We start from the raw sequence: 12536 nt of genomic DNA, 5'->3' as shown, positions 1-12536 counted from the left end.
TGTCCTTTTCTTCCCTGCTCTTTGAACCTTCCCTTTGGCTCAGCCACCCACCAGGATGTGGCTTCTGCCTCCACCTGGCGACTGACACTAAGGAGGAGACCTGATGGAATTTGGTAACTGAGGTTCAACTGTGAGGCCTGAGAGAAGAACTGAGGATGCCGTGTGGGTTTCTGAACCGGATGACCTGACCGCGTGCGTGGTGGCACCGGAGAGACATAATGGCGCCAGAAAGAGGACTGGGCCCCTGAGAGTGAGAGGGAGGATGAGCTCCGTCATGTTCCGTGTTCCATGCACAGAAATAACCGTTCGGAAAAGGCCACTGGCATCAACCCACTGGGGAGAGCAAGGATGCTCATGACGGAAAGGACAGTGACAGGGCGGAACCGGGACAGAGTGAACCGCAGGAGGAAAGGCAAGAGAGATTGGGATTCTGGAAGGAGGCTTTCAGTGCCTACTGAAGGCGAGGGAGAACAGTGCTGCAGAAGGGGACCTGTGAGACCCCAAAGTAGGAGGAGAAGAGGAGGGACCACGAGCAGGACGTGTCCGGGAAAGGGAGAAAATGCTCCTGTGGCCGGACAAGGCCCCCACAGCACCTGGACCCAGGGCACTATGGTGAGCCCCAGTGCAGGGCTGCTGCTCAGAGGCCGGCCCAGGCGCCCCACAGGGAGAGGCCCACCACAGAGTTCCAGGGAAACTCTTCTTCCAGTGCCAGGGAAAGGAGCAACACCCCACACCCCCCAACACTCCCAACAATCGCAGAGAGGGCAGACCACAGAACACAGGATATGAGAACGACTTTATTTGAAACTGCTTTGAATTGCATCAGGAAGGGGGAAATGCAGTGGAAGGGAGGCAGCCCTGGTGGAAGAGGATACCGAGAAAAGCAGCTTGGCTACAGGTCTGGGGCTCCAAAGGTAGCAGCTGCTTGTCTTATCAGAAGACTGACTCCAATCTGTGAAAGAGAGAGGCTCAGGCACGGGCCCCCAGCCAGGGCCAGCCCACAGTCCTCCTATGCTACCGGGATTGTGGCAAGGGGCATGATGTGTTCAACACTCACTTCAAAAGTCTTTAAACTTGTTGATAAAGCAGCTCATGGCTCCTGAAACGAGAGGCAGAACCAGGCACTCCAGACCCAGGGAAACAGAAACCCACCCCCTGCCCCCATGGGGAACCAACCGCCTAGCCCTGCAACCTGAAACTCCAGCAGCCACGGGACTGACTCACCCACCCGTCACCTGAATTAAGGGTGGAAATGCCTTCTAAGCGGGAAAGGGGTTCTGAGGTGTTGGGGCATCCCAGAACCATTCAGAACCTGTTTCCAAGACAGATACGCCAGCCACCAAGCAAAACCCACACAAGCCGTACCAGGCAGCAGTTAAAGGGAAAACGCATGCGGTATCTCTAATGGCCCTAAGAGAAGGAGATCTCTGGGACTCGTGGACAAAGTGTATACGGAGTTCAGACGACACTTGCTGTCTGTGCACGCCCCCAGCTGGAAAGGCACAGAAGGCTCCAGGGCCAGGCCTGCTTGGTTCTCTTCCCCAGAGGAAAGTCAGTGCCAGTGATGCCGCCTGCACCTGCACCCCACCCCCACCCTCGGCACCTGCAGAAAGACAGCGCTGCCCATCCCTGCCCCAGCCAGGGCTCCGTCATACCTAGTTGGTCTCTAAGGTCCTCAACTTCCCTCTGCAGCCAGGCACACTAGACCGCCAGACACGGGAGGAAGAGAAACGGTTAGTCAATTCTGGCCCCCTCTGTCCCTGTCTTCCCTCTCTCCCCCAGCCCTTATAGCACCCATAGCCTGCAGCCCGGTGGTGAGGTGGATTGGCACAGAACCCTCAGTGGAAAGGAGGCACCCACTCTCCGTGGGGTATGGAAGGAGAAGGGGGTGGGGGAAGACACTGAAACCAATTTAACCCGGACACGGGTCCCACCATCTAGTGTGGACCTGGATTTCTGGGAGCCACACAAAGCGTTACCCGAGGACAGCCCTGGGCTCCCGGGGGCGGCTGCTGCCTTTGCAGTCTTGGGGGATGGACAGGCCGCCGATGCTCACCTGAAAGAGAACACAAAACCCAGCTTCTAAGCCTCCCAGTGAGGTGGAAAGGGCCTTGAAGGGTCTAAGGTGAGTCAGCATCACCTTGTGCTGGCAACGCTTTGCCCAGCAGCTCCAACCCTCACCCTCCCTGTGGGACTGCCTTCCCTGTTCCCCAGCGTGAGCCCATGTGCACCTGTGGCCCCCTAGCATTGTGGCTCCTGGTAGGATGCCAGCAGCGGGGCCGCCACAGCCAGGCCTTGGGAGGGGCAGTGTGGCTGAGCAGGACTTAACAGAAAAGGGCTCAGTGCCGCTGAAAGTCTCCTTCCAGAGTTGGAGTCTGGGGTGCTGCTCCAAATCGCCCCCCACCACACAGATCCCACTCAGAGAGGACCATGTGGCTTCAGGCCAGCCCAGTAGACACCCCATTTCCCTTGGGACAGCTGCCTGGCTGGGCAGGGAAGCCTGGGAGCAAGGCTGAGCTTCCAGAAGAGACAAAGCTAGAGGCTTCCCTCCCTAAGCCCTCTCCCCTCCACCCCTATCAAACTCACAAGACTCACGGGGTCTGGGCACGAGACGTCTCACGATCAACGCCGAGGGCTGTGAGGGTCCTGGAACTTGGGGAGCTCTGATGGCGGGGTCCCCACTGCTACATTCTCCACGACCCACGGACAGGGAAATCACCTCTGGCTTGTGTGTGGGAAGCTGAAACAGCAATTTCTGAGTGGGGCTGGCGGTAAGTACACGTGAGGAGGGGTTGTGTTAAGGTGGGGACTCCAGACTAATCTCATTAGCACTTTCTCCCTCAGTCAGCCCCAAGACAGGAGGGCTTGCGTAACAGCTAGGGAAGGAGGGATTGGGAAGAGGATGAGTCTAGACGCCCAAGCTTTGTGGCCCACACTTTCAGGGGTCCTCCGATCCAAACCAGCTTCTCTCTGGGGTAGGAGCCTTCCATCCCAGCTCCTCCTGGGGGAGGAGGCAGGACAACTGCAGTGTCCAGAGCCGGGCCTGGCACACACCGAGTGCTCCCTTTAATGTGTGCCCCTACGAGGAGGACCCCAATCGGGCCTCCTAGTGTCCCTGGGCTCCCGATGACAACCCTCGAGCAAGGGATAGAGGGGGTATGGGTAAAGAGGTGTGTGCTGGAAGAGAGGTGGGACACGGGGAGACAGAGGAGGAAGGGGAGGAGGAGAACAAGGAGGAGAAGGAGGAGTGCAGCAAAGAGAACCTACTCACTTGGGCCCTTGCGACCTCATCTCTATTTGGGTCGTAATCTTCTCTGGCCGCAGCCTGAGACTCCCTGGTCTTTCTTCCCGCAGATTTCTTCCCAGGGCTGCAGTGCTTGAGCTCCTTGGGTCTCCCGGACTTCTCCAGGAGACTCACACCAGAGACTGGTGGGAAGCTGGCCGGATCCTGCGGAATTGTTGAGACTGTCTGTCCCCAGGCAGGAAAGGGTCCCTCCGGGGCCAGTTTTGGCTCACCCCCTAGGGATTTCTTCTCCTGGGCCACCTTCCTTCCTAGAGAGCCCCGGGGTACTAGCCCTGTAACGGCAGCTCCTGAGCAGCTGGGCCTGACCCCCACCTTTCCCCAGACCGTGCTCCGCGTTTTCTTCGAGGAAGACGCGTCCAGCTCTCCCACCGCGGGCCTCTCCACGGCTGGAGTGAGTCTGTGGGGAGCAGAGCTCAGGAGAGGGCCCTGAACGTGAAGGTGACTCTCCCTGCAGTGGAAACTCGGGCGTCTGCAAGTGTCTGCTGGTTTCTTGGGGCTTCCGGGCTTGACCTGGCTTCCTTCTTTGGTGGGAATGATTACCCTAATCACCTGGAAGTGGCTGCTCTCATCTATGGAATCAGAGTCCGCGTCCTCAGACAGCACGGCGGGGCCTTCCGCGGAGGGCTGCTGGGGATCCACTGGGACGCTCACACTGCTGCTCTTCGAGCCCCTTTCCGGGTTCTCCCAGGCCGGGCCTGTCCCAAGACCACTGAGGCGGAGAGGGCCGGCGGAGGCCTGCTGCCATTCTCCCAGGCAGGGGCCCGGAGCGCCTCTCCCACTTGGACTGACCCCCCGGTCGTCAACCGGGGTGCCAGGCCGGCCTTCCTGTCCCCAGAGCACCACCCTTTGCTGCTTTATCATTTCGCTCTCAGACTCGAAGCTGAAGCACTCGGGATCTGCCAACCGGCTCTCGCCCTGCCCGTCACCACTGCACTGTGCCCCCAAATCAAGGCCACCCTCTGGGCCCAAATCGGCCCCCAAAACGGACACCTCATCGGGGGAGCTCATGGCGCCAGTCTGGTCAGCCTGGGCTGTGGGGAGATGGTCATCCTGGTAACGGTGGGAGGGGAGAGCTGACCCCAGCCAAGCCCAGCCAAGCGGGCCAGGCCACGGGAACGGGGAGGCCTTCGCGACAGCGCCGCCGTCACCACAGGCTGCTCACGAGCTGTCCCTGATATCGCGTGGCTTCCAGGCGCCCTCCATTCCCGGGTCCCGTCATTGTTCCTCGCCTTCTCATTGGTCCGTCCACAGCCAACCAGCATGCCCCTTGTTGGGCAAGGCCTCTGGGCTTTACCCAATCGGGAGGCAGACTCTTGGATTGCCCCGACGCCCGTGGTTCGACTGGGTGGTGGTTCTTGGTTCCTGTCTTGGGGCCATGACGCACTCGGGCTTTCCACCCGCCTCTTTCTTCCTGTCCTGCTGCCTCTGACCAGGCACCTACTTTCTAATGAGAACCATATCTCTGAGCAATGAAGTTCCATTTGGTGTCATATTCTAAGAATCCAATGCCAAATACAAAGTCATGATTTACTCCTATGTTTTGTTCTGCAAGTTTTATAATTTTAACTCTTATATTTATGTTTTGAATTCATTTTGAGTTAATTTTTGTATATTGTATGAGGTACTGGTCCAACTTCATTCTTTGGCATGTGGATAACCACTTAGCCTAGCATAATTTCTTTAAGAAAAAATTATTTTCCCCTTGAATGGCCTTGGCACGCTCTTGAAAATCAGTTTAGCATAGGCTGACTCCCACAGATTCAGGCGCCAGGCTGACCCTTGCAGTCCCAGGCTCCAGGTCACCCCTGTACATTGTCTTCGGCTCCACCCCAGTGCCTGTCCAACCCGCAGAGACTCAGGCTCCAGGCCCACCTCATCACCAAGCAGGCCCTGGTTGTCCCAGGCTCCAAAGAGGCCCCATGGCCAGGCTGCTCCCTCAGCCCTAGACTCTGGGTGCACCCACGAACCAAGCCTCCAGGCCTGCGTGCGGGCAAGGCTAGCTTCACAGCCCCAGGCCCTGGGCTGGAACCCATGGACTGACCTGCCAGGCCTGCCATGGACCCCGGGTGGCCCTGCAACCTCAGACTCCAGGAAAGCCTCCAGAGCTCCAGACCCCAGGCTGGCACATGCAGACATCACTTGCAGACCAGTCCCCACAGTCCCAGACTTCAGGCCTGGACTCGTGGACCCGGCTTCCAGATCCTCCTCAGTGTCAGGATGACCCCTACTGACCCTGGACCTCGTCTGCTTCCATGATAGGCTGGCTTCTGTAGTTTCAGACTTCAGGCTGGCACCCACAGACCTAGCCTCTGTACCTCCTCCAGCTCCAGGCTGACCCCTGTGACCTCAAGCACCAGGCCAGTACCTGCAAAGCCAGCTTCTGGGCCAGCCCCCAAGCATTAAAGGCTCCAGGCTTGCCCAGTGCCAGGCTAGAGCTTTTGGCTTCAGACTCCCGGCTGGCTCTCTCAGACTCAGGCTTCAGGCCCACCCCAGCCCCCAGACAGAACAAGAGCACATCGGAGCCACACGGCCTCGGGATTCGGTTCCACCCCATGGCAAGACTGGCCCCATATAGCCCTAGGCTGCAGGCCAGCACCCATGGACCCAACCTCCACCTCTACCTCAATGCCAGGTTGGCACCCATGGCCTCAGAGCCCTAGCTGGCATCGGCAGGCCCAGCCTCTAGGCTGGCCCCACAGATGCATGCTCCAGGACTACCCAGGGCTATGCCAGCCCTTGTGGCCCCAGACTCCCGGCTGACCCTTGTGTCCTCATGCACTGCAGACCCAGGGTCCGAGCCTGCCAGAGTAGACCCAGGGTCTAGGCCTGTCCCAGCAGACCTCAGCTCTGGCCTGGCCTAGAGACCTCAGTTTCTGGTCTGTGCACTCAGGTTTCAGGTTGGTCTGCCTGGCCCCAGGACTCAGGCCCAAATCCATGAACCCAGGTGCCAGGTTCACCCTACCTGCTCACCAAGCCAGCTTTCCTGAGAATTCCAGCAGCAAGTCCATCCATGGACCATGCCAGATGGTCTTCCCAGAATCTCTGGATGGACTGACCAGTTAAGGGTTTTCCCAGCCACAGCCACTCATCAAACACTGGAATAGGTCCCTACTTCCGTAAATGCACAGACACCAATGCACACCCACAAAGGTCACACTCAATCAGTGAAACATGACAGTACCATAGGACAAAGTAAAGCTCCACTGATCGACCCTAAAGCAGCAGAGATTTAGAAACTTTGTAAGAAGGAATTAAAAATAATCTTCCTAAAGTAGCTCACTGCATTACAAGAAATGCCAGAGGGAATTTTTCAAGCTGAGAGAAAAGGATCTGGTTTTTGAGTTTGTTTATTTTTTGTTTTGTTTCTTTCTTTTTTCTTTTTTGAGATGGAGTCTTGCTTTGTTGCCAGGCTGGAGTACAGTGGTGCAATGATCTCGGCTCACTACAACCTCCATCTCCCGGGTTCAAGTGATTCCCCTGCCTCAGCCTCCTGAGTAGCTGGGACTACAGGCGTGTGCCATGACGCCTGGGTAATTTTTTGTATTTTTCAGAAGAGATGGGGTTACACCACGGCCAGGATGGTCTCTATCTCCTCACCTGGTGATCCCCCCACCTCAGGCTCCCAAAGTGCTGGGATTACAGGTGTGAGCCACAGCGCCCAGCCTGGGTTTTGTTTTTTGTTTCTTTCTTTGTTCTGAGACAGGGTCTCACTCTGTCGCCTGGGCTGGAGTGCAGTGGTGTGATCATTGCTCACTGCAACCTCAACTTCCCAGGCGCAAGGAAACCTCCTACATTAGCCTCCCAAGAAGCTGGGACTGCATACATGCACTGCCATGCCCAGGTAATTTTTTTTGTTATTGTCGGTTTGCATTTTGTGTAGAAACAGAGTTTCACCATGTTGCCCAGGCTGGTCAGGAATTCCTGAGCTCAAGTGATCAGCCTGCCTCAGACTCTCAAGTGCTGGGACTACACGCTTGAGCCATCACAGTCGGCCAAGAAAAAGGATGTTAGTTAGTAATAAGAAAAAGAAAGTAGAAAACCTGTGGGTAAAATAAGGACAATGTGGGTTTGAACGGTGTAAAGCAAACGGACCTAACAGACATAGACAGAGTGTTCCGTCTAACAGCAGCAGAAGACACATTCTTCTCAAGTGCACACTGAACATTCTCCAGGGTAGACTATATGTTAGGCCACAAAACAAGTCAGCACGTTTAAGAAGATTGAAATCATATCGAATATCTTTTCTGACCACTATGGTAGGAACTTAGGAATCAGTAAGAGGAAGAATTTCAGAAAATTCACAAATACAAACAAATGAAACATGTTCCCGAACAACCAATTGATCAAAGAACAACTTAAAATGGAAATTAAAAACTGTCTTGAGACAAAGGAAAATGGACTCACAACATGCCAAGACATGTGAAATGCAGGAAAAACACAGTTCTAAGGGGAAGTTTACAGCAACAACAATTGCTTACGTCAAAAAACAAGGAAGATTTCAAATAACGACCGAATGTTACACCTCGAGGAACTGGAAAAAGAAGACGGTTTATGCCCAAAGGTAGCAGAAGAAAGATAATAATCAGCATCAAGGCACAAATAAATGAAACTGACACTTGAAAGACCATAGAAAATGGTAACAAATCAGAGTTGGTTTTTTTGAAAAGATCCACAAAATCGTCAACTGCTTAGCCAGATTAAAAAAAAAAGGAAAGACTAACTAAAATCAAAAATTAAAGAGGAGACATTACAACCATGCTACAGAAATTAAAAGGATTATACTAGAATTTTATGAAAAATTGTACAAGAAATAGGACAACCAAAAAGAAATGAATAAATGTCTTTTATCCATAGAACATACCAAGACTGAATTATAAAGAAATAAAAAATCTGAACAAACAAAAACTGGATAAGGAGATTGAATCAGTAATGGAAAGTCACCCATCAAAGAAAAGCCCAGGACCTGATGGCTTTCTGTTGAAATCTACCAAACATTTAGAGGAAGATGAAGACCAATCCTTCTCAAGCTCATCCAATAAACTGAAGAAGAAGAAACACTTCCAAACTCATTTGACAAGGCCAGCACTGCCCTAATACCAAAGCCAGATAAGGACAGTAAAGGAAATTCTAGGCCCATATCCCTGATGAACACAGAAGCAAAAATCCTCAACAAAGTACTAGCAAACCAAATTCCACAGCACATTAATTCTTCCTGTGTTTTTCTACTGTTTCAGCAAGCCTCACCACTGTGGGATCTGAGGTTCTAGATAAACCTGAGAGGTGGTCTAGGCCACAAGGACTGCGACTCATAGTGCTGTGCTGGGCTCAGAACCGAGGACATGGGCAGCACACGGCTTAGTGAGACATCAGCCAGGGTGGCTGAGGGAACGCATGCACCATGGCTCTCCCAACCCCAGCAGCACTGCTCGCAGCTCCAGGAGAGACTCCTTCCTTCACTGGAGGAGAGGAGAGGGAAGTGTAAAGAAGACTTTGTCTTGCATGTTGGACATCAGCTTACCCACAGTAGGATAGAGCACTGGGCAGAGTCTTGAGGCCCCCATTTCAGGCTCTAGCTCCTGGATGACATTTCTAGACACAGTCTGGACCAGAAGAGAATCTGCTGCCTTGAAGGGAAGGACTCAGCCCTGACAGGATTCATCACCTGCTGACTAAAGAGCCCTCGGGCCCTGAGGAACCTGCAGTGATACCCAGGTATATGCCCCAGGCTCTGGATGAGACTCGTAAGACATGTTGGCTTCAGGGAACACCCAGCACATTCCCAGCTGCAGTGGCTATGAGCAGAGACACTTTCTTCTGGAGAACAGCAGAGGGAAGAGTAAAGGGGATTTTGCCTTGCACCTTAGGTGCCAGCTTGGCCACAGTGTGGCAGAGCAGCAAGCGAGCTCTTGGGGTCCCTGAGTCCAGGCCCTGGCTCTTGCATGGGACTTTGGCACCTTCTCTGGGCCAGAGGAGAGTCCACTGTCCCGAAGGGTGAGTCCCAGGCCTGGCAGCATTCACCACAAGCTGACTGGAGAGCCCTTCGGTCTTAAATGAACACAGGCAGCAGCCTGGCAACAGTCCCTCTGGGCCTGCAGTGGTAGTGGCCACAGGAAGAGGCTTCCCTGGCTCCCTGAAGGCATCTCTTGACCCACCTGAGGTCTGGGGAAACTCGCCACCCTGAAGGGAAGGACACAGGCCTGGCTGGCTTTGCCGCCTGCTGATTGTAGAGTCCTAGGGCCTTGAGTGAACATAGGCAGTAGTTGGGTAGTGGTTATAGCCAGGTAATGAGTGAGACCCAGTGATGTGCTGGCTTCAGGTTTGACCCAGCAAGGCCCCAGTGGTGGTGGCCACAGCGGGGATTGTGTCACCCCACCTGCAGCTCCAGGTGTCTCAGCACAGAGAGAGATGAAGAGCAACTGAGAGCGAGACAGAATGAGAGCAAGAGCAAGAGTGAGAAATGGCGGGGAGGGGTGCCAAAGAGGGAGAGATAGAGAGAGAGACAGAGAGAGAGACTTTGTTTGGGAGAAATAAGGGAAGAAAACAAGAGTCTCTGGTAATTCAGAGAATTCTGGATCTTATCCAAGACCACTAAGGCAGTACCTCTACAAGCCTGCAAGGACCCCAGTGTCACTGGGCTTGGGGTAACCCCTAATGCAGATACAATTTAGACTATGATGCCCAGCTCCCTTTGAATGTCTGGAAAGGTTTCTGAAGAAAGATGGGTACAAAGAAGCCCGGACTGCAAAGACTATGATGAATACCTAACTCTTCAATGCCCAGGTACAGATGAATATCCACAAGCATCAAGACCCTCCAGGTCAACATGACCTCACCAAGTGAACTAAATGAGGCACCAGGGTCCAGGCCTGGAGCAACAAAGATATGTGACCTTTGAGACAGGTAATTCAAAATAGCTGTTTGGAGGCAAATCAAATAATTTCGAGATAACACAGAGAGGAAATTCAGAAATCTATCAGATAGATTTAACAAAGAGATTGCAATCCTTGAAAGAAATCAAGCAGAAATTGTGGAGTTGAGAATGCAGTTGGGAGGGTGGAGCGCAATGGCGAAATGGAAGCCTCAGTTGGTTGTTCATCCTGCAGGAAAACAAAATTTTAACAACTAAATACACACACAAAAAGACTGTATAAAAAAATAATAACTGTGACCACTTTTCAAGACATAGACAGTACGAAGAGACACAAAGAAAAATGATAAAAAGTTAAAAAGTGAGCGAACGCCAAAGAACTATGAATTGTTCTACTATGAAGACACATGCACATGTATGTTCATTGCAGCCCTGTGTACAATAGCAAAGACCTGGAACCAACCCAAATGCCCATCAATAATAGACTGGACAGGGAAAACGTGGCACATATACACCATGGAATACTTCACAGCCATAAAAAAGGATGAGTTCGTGTCCTTTGTAGGGACTTGGATGAATCTGGAAACCATCATTCTCAGCAACCTGACACCTGAACAGAAAGCCAAACACTGTATGTTCTCACTCGTAGGTGGGTGTTGAACAAGGAGAACACGTGGACTTAGGGAGAGGAACATTACACACTGGGGGCAGTTAGGGGGGTAGGGGAAGGACAGTAGGGGGTGGGGAGGGAAGGGAGTGTGGGGAGGGATAACGTGGGGAGAAATGCCAGATATAGTATGCACCTAAAGTAAAATAAATAAATTTTTTTAAAAAGTGGGTGAATGAAGTTAAGGTGCAGATTTTTTTATTAGTTATCTTTTGACTTATTTGTTTGTGTATGCAATCAGTGCTAATTGTCATGAGTTTAAAATAATGGGTTATAAAATAGTATCTGGAAGCCTCATGGTAAATAGTATATGGAAGCCTCATGATAAAGAGGTTAACTGAGCAAGAGGATATAACAATTGTAAATATATATGCACTCAACACTGGAGCACCCAGATATAAAAAGCAAATATTACTAGCGCTAAAGAGAGGGATAGACCCCAATACGATAATAGCTGGAGACTTCCACATCACACTTTCAGCATTGGAGAGGTCTTCCACACGGAACATCAACAAAGAAACATCAGACTTAATCTGCGCTGTCAAGCAAATGGATCTAATAGGTATTTAGAGAACATTTCATGCAACGGCTGCAGAATACACATTTTTTTCCTCGGCACATGGATCCCTCTTAAGGACAGACCATGTGAGGTTACGAGTCTTAAAACATTCAAAAAATTGAAATAATATCAGACATCTTCTCTGACCACGGTGGAATAAAACTAGAGATGAATAACTGCAGACATTTTAGAAACTATACAAATACGTGGAAATTAAACGGTATGCTCCCGAATGGCCGGTGGGTCAGTGAGGAAATTAAGAAGGAAATGTAATAGTTTCTTGAAATGGATGATGATGGAAATATAACATACCTAAACTATGGGATACATCAAAAGCAGTGCTAAGAGAGAAGAGTATATCTAAAAGCATCTACATCAGAAAGGAACAGAAATTTCAAGAAGAACTAATACTAATCCTACTCAAACAATTCTGAGAAACAGAGTAGGAGGGAATACTTCCAAACTCACTCTACAAGGACAGTATTGCCCTGATACCAAAAACCAGACAAAGACATGTTAAAAAAAAGAAGAAAAGAAAAAGAAAAAAGAAAGCTACAGGCCAGTTTCTCTAATGAATATTGATGCAAAAATCTTTAGCAAAATACTAGCAAACCGAATTCAGCAATACATTCACAATTTGACTTCTTTCTTTCTAATTTGGGTGACTTTTATTTCTTTCTCTTGTCTGATTGCTCCAGCTAGAACTTCCTGCACCAGGTTGAACAAAACTGGTGAACGTGGGCGTCTTGTTGTGCCCCAAATCTTAGAGGAAAGACGTTCAGCCATCATCAAAACCAAGTGGGATTTATACCAGGGATCCCACGATGGTTCAACATATGCAAATCAATCAGTGTGATACGTCATATCAACAGAATGAATGATAACAGCCATATGATCATTTCCATTGATGCTGAAAAAAGCATTTGATAAAATTCAAAATTCCTTCCTGGTGAAAGCCCTCACAAAACTGGGTATAGAAGGAACATACAGACCCACAGCTCTCCCTCACCCCTCACTATCCTTTCCGGCCTCTGGTAATCATCCTTCCACTTGTTTGCAGATGACATGATCTTGTATTTGCAAAAACCTAAGGATTCCAACAATAAACTATTTGAACTGATGAACAAATTCAGGTAAG

The 12536-nt window shown here is 51.2% G+C and overlaps 1 protein-coding gene across 1 annotated transcript; it reads right to left on the bottom strand.

Annotated features, from left to right (window-relative positions):
- Positions 1-272: 272 nt before the first annotated feature.
- On the bottom strand, positions 273-4312 carry LOC110567183 (uncharacterized protein CXorf49-like). Its single transcript, XM_064368969.1, has 7 exons — positions 3272-4312; positions 2572-2740; positions 1980-2056; positions 1656-1701; positions 876-952; positions 456-565; positions 273-333 (listed from the first exon to the last, which is right to left on the bottom strand). Exons 1-7 carry the CDS (start codon positions 4310-4312, stop codon positions 273-275), a joined length of 1581 nt encoding a protein of 526 aa, XP_064225039.1.
- Between the last annotated feature and the right edge of the window lie 8224 nt (positions 4313-12536).

This window comes from Aotus nancymaae, unplaced genomic scaffold (assembly GCF_030222135.1).
Source record: "Aotus nancymaae isolate 86718 unplaced genomic scaffold, 86718_ANA_hifiasm-v0.15.2.pri h1tg000081l, whole genome shotgun sequence".
Lineage (NCBI taxonomy): Eukaryota > Metazoa > Chordata > Mammalia > Primates > Aotidae > Aotus > Aotus nancymaae.
Note: the sequence above shows the minus strand (reverse complement) of the source record. Positions and strands in the feature narration are given on the sequence as shown.

Coding starts and splice junctions, on each gene's coding strand:
- LOC110567183 (XM_064368969.1), bottom strand. CDS start 4,312: ATGAGCTCCCCCGATGAGGTGTCCGTTTTGGGGGCCGATTTGGGCCCA. Junction 2,057..2,571: donor GTCTTGTGAGTTTGATAGGG/GTGGAGGGGAGA, acceptor GTTCTCTTTCAG/GTGAGCATCGGCGGCCTGTC. Junction 953..1,655: donor GGACCTTAGAGACCAACTAG/GTATGACGGAGC, acceptor TCTCTTTCACAG/ATTGGAGTCAGTCTTCTGAT.